Below are 16,518 nucleotides of genomic sequence, written 5' to 3' on the forward strand. Positions count from 1 at the left end.
CCATTCATTTATTGATGTACAATCCAAAATAACCAAAACCAGGAATAGGAAATCCACCAATGTCATTGCAAGACTATAATGAATTGTTTTAAGAATGTACAGGAGGGGGCAGCTGGTTGGCTCAGTGGTTTGAGATCCAGGCCCAGAGATGGGAGGTCCTGGCTCAAATATGGCCTTAGATACTTCCTAGCTGTGTGACCCTGGGCAAGACACTTAACCTCCCTCTCCCCCCCGCCCCCCTCCCCCCCCATTGCCTGGCCCTTGCCACTCTTCTGCTTTGGAACCAATACACAGTGTTGTTTCTAAGACAGAAGGTAAGGGCTTTAAAAAAATGTTCACAGAATATCCATCCAGTTGTTTGGGTCTTCCTTTATGTTAAAAGAAAAAAAACCTTTTGAAGTCATTACACATGTCTTCATAGGTTAATTCCAATATAAATTCAATTTTTTTCCTGGTTACTTTTATAAATGATTCTCTACTCTGAAGTCCAACCCAATGTATTATTTTGGCATAAATATGTTTTTGGATTCTTAAAGCTTATGCAGGCAACACACAAGCTTGGCAGGTTCTACCAAACTTGTAAGGCCTTAATTATGGACATGATGATGGACTATATTTCTATCACATGAGAAATAGCCAGGCTAAATTTGATGACGCTTATCATCAAATTGGCAGGGCAGTAACTTTTTTGGCCATACCCTCTTTAGGAACATCTACTAATTTGTAGTGGAGTTATAATTTCCATTTTTGGAAGCAATACTTCTGCTAATTCTAAATTAGAGATTCCTATTATATTGAGATATTTTTAAATATTGTCTATTTTTCTCTTCTTTTAAGTGGCATGTAAAAACTTGTGATTTTCATTAGTCTGTCTTAAAAAATTACCTTGTTAAGTCATTTATTCATTCGCTTTTTCCTTATTTGTTGACCTAAGCCAAAAAAAGAGAAGAAAATAGTTCTACCCTAATTATATCATATTTTTAGTATTGTTTTCCATTCAACAAGATATGTTTTGGGAAGGTTTTTCTCTAAACCAGGGGAGCCCAGAATAGTTTTTAACAGATGGTAAACGGATTAGAGAATGTGTCAATAAAATCAGATTAAAGATTGAAAAGAAGATTTGGATAGAGATGGGTGGACAAAGAATCTATCCATTCTTTTATGAATATGCAGATTGACTTATGAATCCTGATACTTTAAAAAGTTATTCAAGTTCTTTCATCTTCAGATATTGTGCATATTTTTCAATTTTGAGTTCCAATTATAAATCATGAAAAGTTTAGCCACTTATTGCCTTCCATTTTATCTTTTTCACATCACACTTATCAAAAGCATCTATAACTGCTCTTACTTTTATATTCATATTTAAATTCATCATATTTATTTTTGGTCTTTGCCTGTGTTTTCATTGACTCTCAGTGAATAAACTCTGCCAATTTAAATCAGCAATTCTTCTGTAATTTATAGTTTTAGAGTCTTTTGTAGCAGCATAAATTTAAGGGACTTCCAATAATAACGAATACCAGTAGTAATAATAGTAACTAGCATTTATAGAACACTTTAAAAGTTTGGAAAGCATTTTACATACATTTCATTGGGTCCTCGCACCACCCTTGATAGGTAGATAAGATCATTATCCCCATTTTACAGATGAGGAAACTGAGGCAAGGTTTAAGTGACTTGAGTTAGGTAGGTGTCTTGGGCAGGATTTAACCTTAGGTCTTCCTGGCTCTACGTCTAGCCCTCTCTCCACCACACCATCTGCCTACCTCTAGCTAAGTATGCGTCAGATGTGATATTTCAGTTAAATCATCCTCACTCTGTGGCCAGCCCATAAGTATCCACTATGATATCTTAAAGGGCTTGCATTCTATGGGAGAGATAAACTAGGAATTTTCCTTGTTATGGCCCCAAAGGCCGGATCTTAATTAGCTTGGATTTTAAGCAAGTGGTGCTACATCTAAAACTTGACTAGAAAATTAATTCTAAAAACAAACAAAAGTCACATGTAATAGTGAAGTATTATGCCTTCCAACAAGTAATGAATGTTAGAAATCATTTAAATTTAAATTCTTTAAAGAATAGTGAGATTCTAATAAGCTGATACAAATGAGAGTCTTCTATAGTCTTGGAGGCAAGCATTGATACAGAAATACTCTTGACATGTTAGATTTTTTTTTAGTCAGAAAATGTATAGTATGTTAAAACGTGTAGTATGTAGTATATTTTTAGATTAAGATTTAGATTAAGATCTTTTTATTTTAGATTTTTTTTAGATTTTTAAGATTAAGATTTAGATTAAGATCTTTTTAGATTAAAACCTCATATTTATATGTTTCCTTGTTATCCTTTTTAGTTGTTAATATATTTAAATTTTTTCATGGTTTTAACCCTACATTGTTTGAAAATTTAACCTTATTATGTTATAGGAAAGCCAGAATGATAGTGATGGGAGAGGAGTAGGAAAGTAGAAGGTTTGTAAAATGAAAAATGGCAAATAGGAGAGAGAAGAAGATTTGTATGAGTGAGAGACATAATGGAATATTAAAACTGAGAGTATTTCACTCAAAATCAAAGGCAAAACCTTAGCTAGAACTCTGTCTTTCGGTTTCTGATCAGTTACTGAATTACTCAAGTGATGCTATCTTTCTGTTCTTTTCCTGTCTTTTGTTTGGGTGTACTATGTGTATTTTTTAAACTATTAGTGCAGGAAATTCATTCATTCATACCTTTGAAATGTTTAACTTCTGGTCATTTTAACCTCATTATACATGGTTCATTCAATCAGCAGATATTTACAAAATGTCTACTCTGCGTGTAGCACTGGGGCAAGTACTATAGAAGATAAATGAGATACAATTTATAATTTCTGCCTTGAAAGAAAAACGAGGGACTTAAGCTTGGGTAGAAATGTTGGGGAAAGAAGATGGACATTTAGGAATTAATTGTACAAATAGAAGTAGTTAGAGAAAGAAAATGTTCATCAAGGGAAAGAGTATATCTGATGAGAATAGAAGAGCAAAGAATGCCAAACTTCCAGGAATGACCAATTCAAGGTCAGGGAAAGAGAAGAAAGAGACAGAGAACCAAGCTAATGAAATGAAATAGAACCATGAAAACACGGTGTGACTAGTGTCACATACCACAGAGAGGATGAAGGGATTAATGACGGAGGAAAAGCCATTGGTCTTGGCATGAGTAAATTATTGGTGACCTTCTAAAGAGATTTGAGGTTTTCCCCTTAGAGCATGGAGCTGGATTATCTGAGGAGAAAAGGGTCTGTGTGTTATGAAATATTCTGGAGGCTACATCGATACCTCCATTAGCAGACACAAGAAGAGATACCTGGTGACTCTGCCACAGGGTAGTGAGCTTACATGAACAATGTATCTGGTACGTGATGGAAAACATTGACAGACTTGTCAAACAATTTGTCCACGTCTCGTTTCTGGGTGACTCTGCGGTCTCTTGGTTACCTTTAACTTTAGCTCATCTTTTGAGTTGGATTTTACCAAGGTGTGAGTGCCAGGCGTGCTAGAGCTTATTAGAGCTGCTGGTGGTTTATCAACCTCATCAAGAAGGTTTTAAGGGCTATAAGGTCAGGATAAATCCCTATGATGTAAGACACCACAGTTTGAACAGTAAAAGTTAGTAGGACATGGATAACACTTCTTTTATCGTGAGTTTTCACCCGGCAGTTGTTATTTGCTCAATTCACATGGGTGTTATTTTCACTAATCATTATCACATTTTTACTTGATTCATGACCACTGTCACATTGGCTGCAAGGAACACAAATATAATATTAAAATACATTTGGATAAAAATCACTTCAAAGCTTGAACACCTGAAATCTTTTGGAATTGTCTACAATTTTTAAAAGTAAAAATCAGTAGAAACCTTCTGTTTTTGATGTTGTTGTTATTTTGAAATAAGAAAACTTTTTGCTGCTCTAGAATCCACAGAGCCATAGACTTGAAAAACACAGAATGTCCTCACTAACAGCCCAGCTCTTTTAGGATTGTGCAATTTGTTACAATTTCTTATTCCTTGTGTTACAGCATTTGTTTATATTTTAACAAAGATGAAGAAGAGAACAAGAAGTGCCTGAAAAGAACAAAATTTTAGAGCTAGGAAGGACATTAGAAATAATTTAGGGTCACCCTCTTCATCTTACAGGTAAAGAAATGGAATCTGAAGGAGGGGAAAAAAAAGAAAAATCAGATTAGAACTCAGATATTCCTACTTTGGCCAGGTTTAATGCCTTTTCCCCCCCAGTTTATGTACCATTATTAGCTTTCATACCTCTTCATCAACATTACTTTGGGAGAGTGGCTTGGACTATTATATCATTGGTAAAGGAACCCTCAATCAGGAAACTTCTACCAATGCAGAGCAGCAATTGCTCTGCAACTTATAGCCTTAGAGATTAATTTAAGTGACTTGCTCAGGCTCAGGAAGATAATATAGGTCAGAGGTAGAAATTGAACAAAAGTCTTCCTGACAGTCCAATTCATCATCCACTATACCTATTAGACTGTAACAGTACCTAGCTATATAGTAAGCATTTAATAAATGTTTGTTAATACTATAGTACCTTTCATTGACTACAGAGAAAATGTGCTTAGTAGTTCCCCTGTTTAATTCAAGCTGCCTTTCTATAACTGATGCCAACTCAAGGAGTTACTGTATTATTATTTTAAATATGAATCTCTCTTTTAAAAATTTTATCATTTGTTATAAGATTAACTTATTGAGTATTTTTCTAATAATTCTCTAATTTTCTAATTAACAATAATAATTTTCTAATAATTATGTGATTCTTTATACCATAAAATTTTTAAATCTATCTGTAATTTACTATGTTGGTGTCTTAAAATATTTTCAAAATAAAAGAATTTAAAAATATTGATCATGATTGTTTAGGTTTACCCTAGCATAATATTGAACAAATACCCCCTTATTCCCTTCTTTACTGATGACTTTGAATTATTTTTTCTGATTTTTAAAGTGTTCCAAAATGAAACTTAGTGGCTGGCTGTCATGCCCCATCTGTCATGCAAGTTAGTCAAGGGCTTATCAGAAATATAAATGAAAACCATTGATGTATGTGCTTAGAAAATTTTAGAGTTGGACATTGTTATAAGTCATATGTCTCAAAGAGGAATTGGGTTGTGCTGATTACCTGGTGGCTCTTCTTTCTAGAGCCAGATATCTCATTTATTCTTCATTGTGGCAAGAAAGTAAGATAAGGAATAATAAAATGTACCTCCAGGTTTTCTTACATTGCCTTTCTTAGAAAAGTATTAGTATATCTCACGGGGTCTTTTCCATAAATTTTAGTGTCTATCTTTATTTTGAAGAGAGGAAGTCTAGAAGACCTGGGTTCAAGTCCCAGTTTTGAAACATAATGATCATGTAGACCTAGGCAAGTCACTTTAATCTCTCTCAGTGCTCCAGAGCACTGAACACATAAATTGATGAACAGTTTTCTGGTCTTCACTGTTAAAGGGAGTCTCCTCACTGAGAGTTCTCTAGACACTCATGAAATCACAACTCTATGCAGTCCCTTCCGCCAACCTATTGTTGGAATTGTATTGGAATTGGAATTGGAAATGGAATTTTAAAATTAGTCAGGTAGACTTACTCCTTGAGGGACTTAATTTAAAATGATTCACAGAATGAAACAGTATGAGTTCTATGGAAGTTCACTTATTGAACATTTGTTGAAGGAGCTACTATTGTATTTACTGCCTGCTTTTGTGAAAAAGTGTAAAGGATAATTTTTTTTTCCCCTCTGATTTCAGACAGGCACAACTTTTAGAAAAATCAGGCCTTTGTATTTTGAAAAGGAAATTTAACTTAAAAGTCTTCCTAAAAACCCCGAATTTTCCACTCCTGTGGTAAAGTTTCCCTTAGTACTGTGAGAACAGCTTTTCTTCTTTCTCATGTAGGTACATTCATTGAAGAGTTGCCAAGCCCTACCAAGCCTCTTTTAAACTCGACTTATTACACAGAGTTTCTCATTTTAAAAGAGTATTCTGGTTTTAAAGACCTGCCACTGACATTCTCCTTTCCTCTCTTTCAATAAAGCAAATGAAGAAGCATCCTTGCCGCCAGTGTGACAAATCATTCAGTTCATCGCACAGCCTCTGTCGCCATAATCGAATCAAACACAAAGGCATTAGGAAAGTTTACACCTGCTCGTAAGTGATGGTTTTTAACATAAAGGTCATGAGAGAATTGAAAGAGGAGGTTTTATTGGTTTGACTTTATAAAAAATATTCTTTTTTTAGAATAATATTTATTTATATCTTTTGTTATTACATTACTTTCATTTCCCACTGGAAGGGACCTCAGAGGCCATCTAATCCAGCCCCTTTATTTTTGTAAATCCTAGGATTATAGATTTAGAAAGGAAGAGATCCATGAGGCCATCATGTTCAACTCCCTCTCCTCATTTTATGAATGGGGAAACTAGACCCAGAGAGGTTACATGATTTGTCTAAGTAAGCATCAGAGGTGGGACATGAATCCATGCACTTTAACTTAGAGTCAAGTTTCTTTTCACTTCACCTCTTTGTTTTGCTTTAGGATTCAACTCATTTGATTTTTACATGATCATTTTGTCACCTTATTCTTTGATGTGACATTAACAAAAGTTTTTTTTTTTTAAGTGAAATAATCACAACCTTCTTGATTACCTGGTGCTTAACTTGACCTAAAAAGCATCATATCATACAGCATCATATCATAGATTGTATTATGGAGAATACTTTTTTCGGAGTAACTCATTGACTTTCCAGTTGCGGCCAAGCTGGCACTTGCAAAATTTTATCGTTAGTTTTGCCCAGTTGCTTAAAGTTTTATGTCAATAAGACTAAGGTAATAAATAGGTGCATAGTTCATCTAAGCCATTTTTTCATGTACTGAGATGTCTAACTTGAACTCATGCCATTGGCTACAAAGGGAACCAGAAAAAGAGAAATTGACCCCCATTCATCATCAGCCAATGCTCACTAATATCACCGTGGCAATTAAGGCAGTATCGTTACATTATTATCAGCAAAAATGTGTATTTGAAGTCGTTTCGCCTACATATGTTGCTGTATTACTTTTTACCCAAAGCAAGTTTAGAAAAACATATTTTCTTCCCTTTGGATATGTGAAAAACTGAACAATGGACAAACACAGTAAATGGATAAATGCATAAATACAAGCAGAGAAGTAAGTACTCGTTTTGAAAGGGAGTCATTAGAATTTCCTGTTTAGACAAGGATTTGGCAAAGTAGCATGCTTGCATCTCTTCAGCTTAGTCAGGGTAGCTTCACAGAGGACATGGAAGATTTAAGGGAGCTATCTGAATAAAAGGAAAACGTTTATTGAGGTGACCACATTGTATAAATAGAACATAGCCAGGAATTGGGCTCCTGTGGGAGTTTGATGCTTGGAAAAGAATAAGTAGAGAGACTTGACTGAGCTGCAGGAGGCAGCCTGGAATTTAAGGTGATTCAGTGTGGCCCTAGTGAAACACTAGCTTTGAAACACAATGTTAGTATTTTTGACATAGAAGCATAAAATCCCTAAGCCATTGGACACTCAAAAACCATAATATTATTCCAAAACTCATTGATGGTAGCAAAATTGCCATCATTAAACATGATTAAACAGAAATGTGCTATTACCCTGTGGTCTCAGGGCTCGTTTAATTTGTTGCTTGTACAGAAAGGATTCAAAAAGTACTTCAGTTATGTTTTAGTGCCCATATAAAGTTCTTTTGAGCCTTCCAGAAGGAAGCAAATCTAGTTCTGAAAAGGCCGTTGAATTTTCAATCACCTATTTGTTTCTTAAATGAAATATTGCCATTGGGTTCTATATTATAATGTACAAAACTGAAGTAGCTATTGACTTAAGAAGTGCTAGGATTTTGTCATCTATTATCCCAAAAGTGATAATTTCTTACCTTCAAAAAAAGGAACAAAGTACTATGTCTACATGAATATCCTTTGCTACTACAGGATTGTTTTTAGAAAATAGGAAGGGTAGTAACATGGAAAAAGTACTGGACGTGGAGTTCCAAGACTTTGGATTCATTTCCTAGCTGTGTGACCATGAACAAGTCACTCAAGCTTCTACTTTGTGTGAAGCACAATATAAATTGGAGCTCATTATACTCTTCCTTTTAGCTGTGATACTCTCACTTATTATAGACTTGTGTTTTCAAATGCCTGCATTTTAACCTACTGGCTGGCCACTGAAAAACCATTTATCAAAAGGAAGTTAAAATTTTAAATATATTTATTAGATTATCATTTTATGAAGAATTGCCCATGCTATGTGCTGCTGAAGATCAATTTCTTGTGTTATGCAATTGTCATGAGCCTGGCATAATGACCATCACTAATTACTATCTGTAGAAGAGCGCCTTGTTTCTTTCATATTAGAGCACCTCTGAGAATAAAATACTTTTGGAGTCATCTTAAAGGGAAAAAATTAAATCAAGAACTTCTTTTTCAAGAAAGTAAGGAGGACTGATGCTAAATTAGGAATATTTTATAATGCATCTGAACCAAAATGATATGTATCTAGGAGAAAAAAAAAGTGACACCAACAATTTGAAATGTTTAATAAAATGGGAAATAAGCCCAATAGGACCATTGATCTAAAGTTTCTAAGGGATCTCAGAGGCTATCTAGTCCAGTTGCCTTATTTTAGAGATGAAGAAGCCCAGGGAGAATAAATGAAGTGCCCAAGGTCATCCAAGTAGTGTCATAAGTGGGATTTGAACTCAGGTCCTTTGGCTCCAGAGCCAGTGCTCTTAGGCTGTTGGTGCTTTCCTATGCCCTGATACTGGTAAGTATGCGATTGGCCTGTGAAGATCTTGAAGACCAATAAACATCTTTGTGGGCCTAGAGTTCTTTTGAGAATCCCTATAAGCAAAATGTATACATGACTTTTGTTGTTTTATGTAGGCACTGCCCTGAATCAAGGCGCACATTTACAAAACGGTTAATGCTAGAGAAACACATTCAGCTGATGCATGGGATTAAGGACCCTGATTTAAAAGAAATGACAGAATCTACCAGTGTGGAGGAAACAGAAATAAAAGAAGAGACCAAGGTAAAACATATAAGAATTGCTCTCTTTGCAGTGAATATTAGTATAGGAAGCTAGATAGCTTTATCTCTGAATGCTGATTCAAATACAGTACAAAATAGATTTTTAGTAGATAACCATAGAATGTCAAAGCTGGAGGCATCCTAAAGTCATCTAATCTTACCCCTTCATTTGATAAACATCCTGAGAAAACCTATTATGGAATTTGAAACCAGGTCTTTGGACTCTCTTAAGTCTCGTGCTTTTTCCACAACATAACACTGCAATATAGTACTTTTTTAGAACAGGAAGATTATATGTGAAACTGAGATTTTTCCATTATGTACAAGTTTGCTTTTTTTACACAAAGAATATAATAAACATCAACATGTTACTTTCACATTGATCCTGCTTGTCTGTGTTTCTTTCTGAACTTCCTCCTTTTCTCTTTCTGTGCATTTTAGAAAATCTTTCAATGAATATACTATTTATTACAAACTACCTAAGTGTAACAACAAAATATAGATCAGGACTTAGAAATTGGTTGTTGTCAAGGCTAAAAAATATCCCAATATTTTTACTTTGTTTTTCTATATTTGGGGCTTAGGTCAGATTTTCCATTCGAAGAAATCTTCTAATTGCCTTCTGATTGCAAATTTCTGTTCTAGGTACTGTGGGGAATACAAAGAAAAATATAACATGTAGTCCGTCCTTGTACTTAGGGAATTTGGAGGGTGAAGGGGAAAGTTTTCTCTCAATTCCCACAATTGAATAAAGTTTTGTCACAAGACAAAAATTGGACTTGACCCATAATTGAATAGAAAGGGAACTGAGCTAGTTTCCAGAAATGAGTCACAAGATAGCGTCAGTGTGGTTCAACTTGGTTCCCACCACCACTTGCTGTTCTAATCCCCTCAGGAGCTTCCAGTGTCGTTGAGTAGGAAAGAAGGGTTTTTGTTTTGTTTTTTTACAAAATCAACCCTAGTCTTTTTCCTGAAAGTAAGCCCCACTCTTCCAGCTGATACATAACTCTCTGAATGTCCTACTAGCACACCACACCTCATGCATTCAGAATATTTTCCTGCTTCTTTTATCAACTTCTTTGTATCTGCTAATGGCATCATCACTCCCCTGATTCACACAGAACTTAAAATCTAAGACATTTTTAATTTTGTTAACCCCCCCCCTTTAATCCTCCCCCAAAATCATCACAGCAGTTACCAGTTCCCATTGATTCTGTCTCCACCATTATTCTTATACACATCATCTCTGCTCCAGTGATCTAACTTAATACACCCCCCCTTTTTCAGGCCTTCATTATCTATCACCTAGACTATTAAATATTATAATATTTTTCATTGTTGCCTCATTTTAATCATATCCGATTCTTTATGGTTTTGTTTGGGGTTTTCCTAGTAGAGAAACTGAAGTGATTTGCTATTTCCTTCTCTAACTCATTTTACAGATGAGGAAACTGAGGTAAACAGGGTTGTGACTTGCCTAGAGTCACCCAGTAAATGTCTGAGGCCAGATTTGAACTCAGGAAAAGGACTCTGCGTGACTTAAGGCCAGCAGTTTATCCACTGAGCCACCTCTATGCAGCCCAATGTAAGAGAGAAAAGACAGGTAGTAGCTTTTGCAAAAGTCTGGTGCAAGACTTTGCCGAAGAGGGCTGGTGCATGCACAGAACTAAAAGAGAGATTCCAGCACTGGTCCAAACCTTTTATCACAATTTACATATTTTGCCCAATATAATATAATTATATAAATAGTATACTAAAATACAAGTATTGAGTCCTGTTGCCTATTTTAGAAATAAGAAAACTGAAGCCCAGGAACAATAAATGAAGTTTCCAAAAGGTCACCCAGGTAGTGTTATAAGTGGGATTTGAACACTGATGACTCGAGATCCAGTGCCCTTAGTTTTTTGGTGGTCACTTAGTAAGATAGCGTCATATCACACATAACAACATAACATAAGCTAATACAATATAACAACCTAACATAACAATATAACATAATTTAATATAACATAATTGTTATAATAATCTCCCAACTGGTTTCTACCTTTCAGTTCTTAATCCAAAATATTTCTATTCTATAAAGCCGATTCTATGCTTAAACTTTGCTCAAATAGCATTGATTTGTCCTGTTGCTTTGAGCGGCAGTTTTCAAGCTTTTTCCATTGCAGAAGAACCTCATTATGCTTTAAAAAATTAACTGAGGATTTCCCAAAGTGTTTTTTTTTTTAACGTGGGCCACATCTATCAATATTTATTAAACTAAAAAAAAAATTTAACATTACAGAAATTGTTTTGACCTCAGAAATCATCTAAAGGTTCTCAGGGAGCCCCCCATTCCTCCCCAGGATCCCTAGGCCACCTTTGAGAGCCCCTGACCTAGAGGATAAAATAAAAATTAATCTCTCAGTTAAAGAGTCAACAATCTGGCTACAGTGTAGAATGACTTCACTTCCTGTACTCTGGTCCAACCACAATGGATGACTGTCTTTTCTCCCCTTCCCTTCCCTTCCCTCTCCCTCTCCCTCTCCCTCTCCCTCTCCCTCTCCCTCTCCCTCTCCCTCTCCCTCTCCCTCTCCCTCTCCTCCCTCTCCCTCTCCCTCTCCCTCTCCCTCTCCCTCTCCCTCTCCCTCTCCTCCCTCTCCCTCTCCCTCTCCCTCTCCCTCTCCTTCTCCTCCCTCTCCCTCTCCCTCTCCCTCTCCCTCTCCCTCTCCCTCTCCCTCTCCCCTTTCTCTCCCTCCCTCCCTCCCTCCCTCCCTCCTTCTCTCTCTCCCTCCCTCTCCCTCTCCCTCTCCCTCTCCCTCTCCCTCTCCCTCTCCCTCTCCCTCTCCCTCTCCTCCCTCTCCCTCTCCCTCTCCCTCTCCCTCTCCCTCTCCTCCCTCTCCCTCTCCCTCTCCCTCTCCCTCTCCTTCTCCTCCCTCTCCCTCTCCCTCTCCCTCTCCCTCTCCTCCCTCTCCCTCTCCTTCTCCTCCCTCTCCCTCTCCCTCTCCCTCTCCTCCCTCTCCCTCTCCCTCTCCCTCTCCCTCTCCCTCTCCCTCTCCTCCCTCTCCCTCTCCCTCTCCCTCTCCCTCTCCCTCTCCCTCTCCCTCTCCCTCTCCCTCTCCCTCTCCCTCTCCCTCTCCCTCTCCCTCTCCTCCCTCTCCCTCTCCCTCTCCCTCTCCCTCTCCCTCTCCTTCTCCTCCCTCTCCCTCTCCCTCTCCCTCTCCCTCTCCCTCTCCTCCCTCTCCCTCTCCCTCTCCCTCTCCCTCTCCCTCTCCTCCCTCTCCCTCTCCCTCTCCCTCTCCCTCTCCTTCTCCTCCCTCTCCCTCTCCCTCTCCCTCTCCCTCTCCCTCTCCCCTTTCTCTCCCTCTCCTTTTCTCTCCTCTCCTCTCTCTTCCCCTCCCCTTCTTGCCCTCCCCTCTCCTCTGCTCTCCTCTCCCTCTCCTTCTCCCTCTTTCTCCCTCTCCCTCTCCCTCCCCCCCTCCTCTCCTCCCCTCCCCTCTTCTCCCCCACTCTGCTTTTTGCCTTTGATTTTGTCTTCTCCTCATTTGTGCCTCTTAGTTTCTAAAGAACAGGGATGATGTGCTTTTTAAAAAAAATCTTGATATTTTCAGTATATACTATTATACCTGACACTTGCTGTTGTTGACTTGTTGTTCAGTCACGTCTGACTCTTCATGACCCCATTTGGGGTTTTCTTGGCAGAGATACTGGAATGGTTTGCCATTTTCTTCTCCAACTCATTTTACAGATGAGGAAACTGAGGCAAACAGGGTTAAGTGACTTGCCCAGGGTCACCTGGTTAGTAAGTGTCCGAGGCTGGATTTGAGCTCAGGAAGACTTCTCTTTCTGACTCCAGGCCCACCATTATGTCTACTGAGCCACCTAGCTGCCCTGGCATATAGAAGATCCTTAATAAATACCTAACAGAACTGAATTGAAGTTGTTGAAGACAAACTTGAGGCGAGAGAACTGTCACAAAGCAATAAATGATTGAATACCAGGTGGTACAGTCAAGGAGTGATAGAAGATTGCAGAAGGAGATTTCATTGTGACTGGGAAAGTTAAGCCCGTTGGGCCTTGAAGGATGAACAAGACTTAATTAGAGAGGAGGAGAAAAAAGAAACAGCGTGAACAAAAGTGAGAAGGGAGGGTGGCTGGAGCACAGAGTTGGTTTAAGGGAGCACTGGGAGATGAGGCTGAGACATGGAAAATCTAATATTGTGTTTTTATTGCTACTGAGATCCCTGGTTTCAACAGGTTTGGAGCATCCCTCTCTTCCTGGGTACTGATGACTCTTTCTGGCATTCGGTAGCTGTTCAGCCTTCTAAAGAAGCACAGACCGTTGCCTAAAATAAGCATTATATCTGAAAGAAGCAGAACGAGCTTGGCATTTCCTTTGTGCTACCTTTCATTGGGGAAATTTGTGGGTAAACTGCCCACAGGCTCAGAAGGTGCCGTAAGCCATCAAGCCGCCTTATTTTACACATGAAGAAACGGAGGGTGGTCAGTCAGGTGACATTAGGAAGGTTGGTCACACGGATGTTGAGTAGCAGAGCTAGAATGCAATCTTTCAAGTATTTTTTTTTCAGCCAGAGATTTTTATTTTTGTTTAGCCATTTTTCAGTCATGTTTGGGTTTTTTCAGTCAGTTCGTAGTTTATTTTTTAATAGTATACTTTAATCTGTATCCTGACTCCAACAGTTCTTTTTCTGAATGTTATTTGGGGTTTCCTTGGTAGAAATAATGGAGGGGTTTGCCATTTTCTCCAACTCATTTTTACAGATGAGGAAACTGAGGCAAAAAGGGGTAAGTGATTTGCCCAGGCTCACACAGCTAGGAAGTGTCTGAGGACAGATTTGAACTCAGGAAGAACTCGGGAAGTCTTCCTGCCTCCAGACTCAGCGCTTTACCCACTGTACCACCTAACTGTCCTCAGCCAGAGTCAGATGTCCATATGTGGAACAATGACTGGCAGAAAAATTGAAGACAGCATGGGGACAAGAGCACATTAATATTGGAAATAGGGTAAAACATTTGCAGAAGCATGTCTTGTTTTTTAAATGCCACCATGTAATAATACTTTTTGTACTGACTTTTCAATCCATCAGAGCTGGTCATTCTTCAGGAAAACAGCAGAATTGTTCTAATTTGTTCAATTTTTGTTTGTTTTCTTTCATCAGGCGCCCAGTCCAAAGCGGAAATTGGAAGAACCCATCTTAGAATTCAGACCCCCACGAGGAGCAATTACTCAGCCATTGAAGAAACTAAAGATAAATGTTTTTAAAGTTCACAAGTGTGCCGTGTGCGGCTTTACGACAGAAAATCTTCTGCAGTTTCACGAACACATCCCTCAGCATAAGTCTGATGGCTCTTCTTACCAGTGTCGAGAATGTGGCCTTTGCTACACCTCCCATGTCTCTCTCTCCCGACATCTCTTCATAGTCCACAAATTAAAGGAACCTCAACCAGTGTCTAAGCAGAATGGTTCTGGGGAAGATAATCAACAGGAAAACAAACCCAGCCATGAAGATGAATCATCTGATAGCTTGATGTCAGACAGAAAATGCAAAGTTTGTGCAAAGACATTTGAAACTGAAGCTGCCTTAAATACTCACATGAGAACACATGGCATGGCCTTCATTAAGTCTAAAAGAATGAGTTCAGCTGAAAAATGAGTATTCCAAAAGGAAAATCTCTCTCCACATTGGAATGGAAAAGACTTTTTTTGTTACAGAAAGTTTGCAGTATAATAGAGTTGACAGTACTGTTTAGGCTGTTGCAATATATTCTCCTTAAATGTATCTTCTTCACCTCATCGTATATACCCTCAATAAGTATTAAAACAGTATTTGAGTTTAAAAAGAGTTTGTATATATTTAAACTAATAACTTTTATACTCTTTGTTACGTGTTTGTATCAGTATTTAGTGGAAAATGTTTTGAGTTATTTTTTGTTTAGGATTTTTCTTTTTTTTGTACCAAGTTTCTTTAAAACAGAGTTCTTAGCACTGGGGGCAGTTCCTTGGATTCAGATAAACTGTTTTGTACGCCATGAGTTTGAATGGTTTAGCTAATTGAATTACAGGCTAACACAATGCCTTTTTTAGTATTTTTTATTTTTTAGAATTCACTACATAAATTGTAGTTGGTTTTAGGTATCAAGAACACTAGGATCTTCAAGTGTCTTAGCACTAGTACTCAGTGTATCTACTTTGGAAGAAGTATGTGTGCGCCTTGAAACTCATCATTGCATATCTGTGCATCTCTAGGTATTTATAGGCCAGAAGAGAAAGCTTTTAAAGCAGCCTTGCAAATAACTCACTGGTGGATAATAACTGATGCCAGGCATGTAGAAGGGAATAGTGTTTTCTTTATTGTTGTCTGTGAAGAGAAAGGGATAATGGAATCCATTGTAAAATAAAATCAGAAAAATTTTGAATTGGCAATTTTCTTTTTCCTATTTATTTGCAAGACTGTTTTAAGATCACAGGGATGTAAGTTTGATGAAAGGGCTGGACTGCTGTAGAAGAAACAAATATGTAACTAGATCAATAGATTTTTATACAGTCTGGTTTTCGTCTTGTAATTTATTAAACATAGAGACATAAAAAATCAGATATTTCTTTGGCTTTTCAAGAAAGAAAATAGTTAATTTAACCCTGTGCTGTCTCAAGAATTGACTTTTCCTATTCTGGGTGCTAATGCCAAATGTTCTGGTACTTAGAGTTAGGATACACAACTGAAGCTGCTGCCTATCAATGTGTTAATACAGCAGCCAGTGGAATCCCAATTGGCCATTTCAGATTGAGCACACAGCTGCCAGGTTTTTGTTCCGTCATTTCAATAAATATATCTAATATTGGTAGTTTTGCTTTAATGAAGCACAGCTAAGGTACCGTTCTGTCCCTTCCTTATATAGTTCTCTGTGAGAGTTATATTTTTTGTGTTTTTTTTGTTTTGCATTTTATATCTTGTATTTATCCCTAAACAAGTTTTGTACTTTTTTTTAAAAAAAACTTTTGTGTATATATAGAAACTTGCATGATATACTGTAGTTATCGTTCCGTTCCTTAAAGGGTCTTGCTGCTGTCAGATGTTATACACTACGTTCATTATAACTGTATTAAACACATTTCATATGTAAATAAATGTGGCACATTTTGCCCTTGTGCGTCTGTGAGTCACTTTTATTTATACCTAATTCTAACAACTTGAAGAACTTTAGAAAACTATTAGCTCTGGAAGAATGGGCTAGAGGAATAAGATTTAAAAAATCCTCATTCTAGAAATATAAACATGCTCATTCCAATTACCAGATAGTTTGGAGATCTCCATTATTCTTTTAGCAAATATTTTTTGAGCCCTTTTCAGTGTCTGTGGTCAAATTAAGAGTGGTGAAGAGGAAGGTTTTGGGAGGGGAA

General features: G+C 37.5%; 1 protein-coding gene across 36 annotated transcripts in view; it reads left to right on the plus strand.

Annotated features, from left to right (window-relative positions):
• The window catches only part of ZNF532 (zinc finger protein 532), a 112,699-nt gene extending 96,431 nt beyond the window's left edge, over positions 1–16,268 (plus strand). For 23 of the 36 annotated variants that reach the window (XM_007487521.3, XM_056824506.1, XM_016431632.2 and 20 more), the window contains 3 exons: positions 6,094–6,206; positions 8,973–9,120; positions 14,279–16,268. In XM_007487521.3, coding sequence (XP_007487583.1) covers positions 6,094–6,206; positions 8,973–9,120; positions 14,279–14,773 — 756 coding nt within the window. In that variant the 3' untranslated portion in view covers positions 14,774–16,268. The remainder of the gene's footprint in view (positions 1–6,093; positions 6,207–8,972; positions 9,121–14,278) is intronic. The other 13 variants (XM_056824522.1, XM_056824512.1, XM_056824517.1 and 10 more) reach the window with 2 other exon arrangements.
• Positions 16,269–16,518: the final 250 nt, after the last annotated feature.

Source organism: Monodelphis domestica, chromosome 3 (assembly GCF_027887165.1).
Source record: "Monodelphis domestica isolate mMonDom1 chromosome 3, mMonDom1.pri, whole genome shotgun sequence".
In the NCBI taxonomy this organism is placed as follows: domain Eukaryota; kingdom Metazoa; phylum Chordata; class Mammalia; order Didelphimorphia; family Didelphidae; genus Monodelphis; species Monodelphis domestica.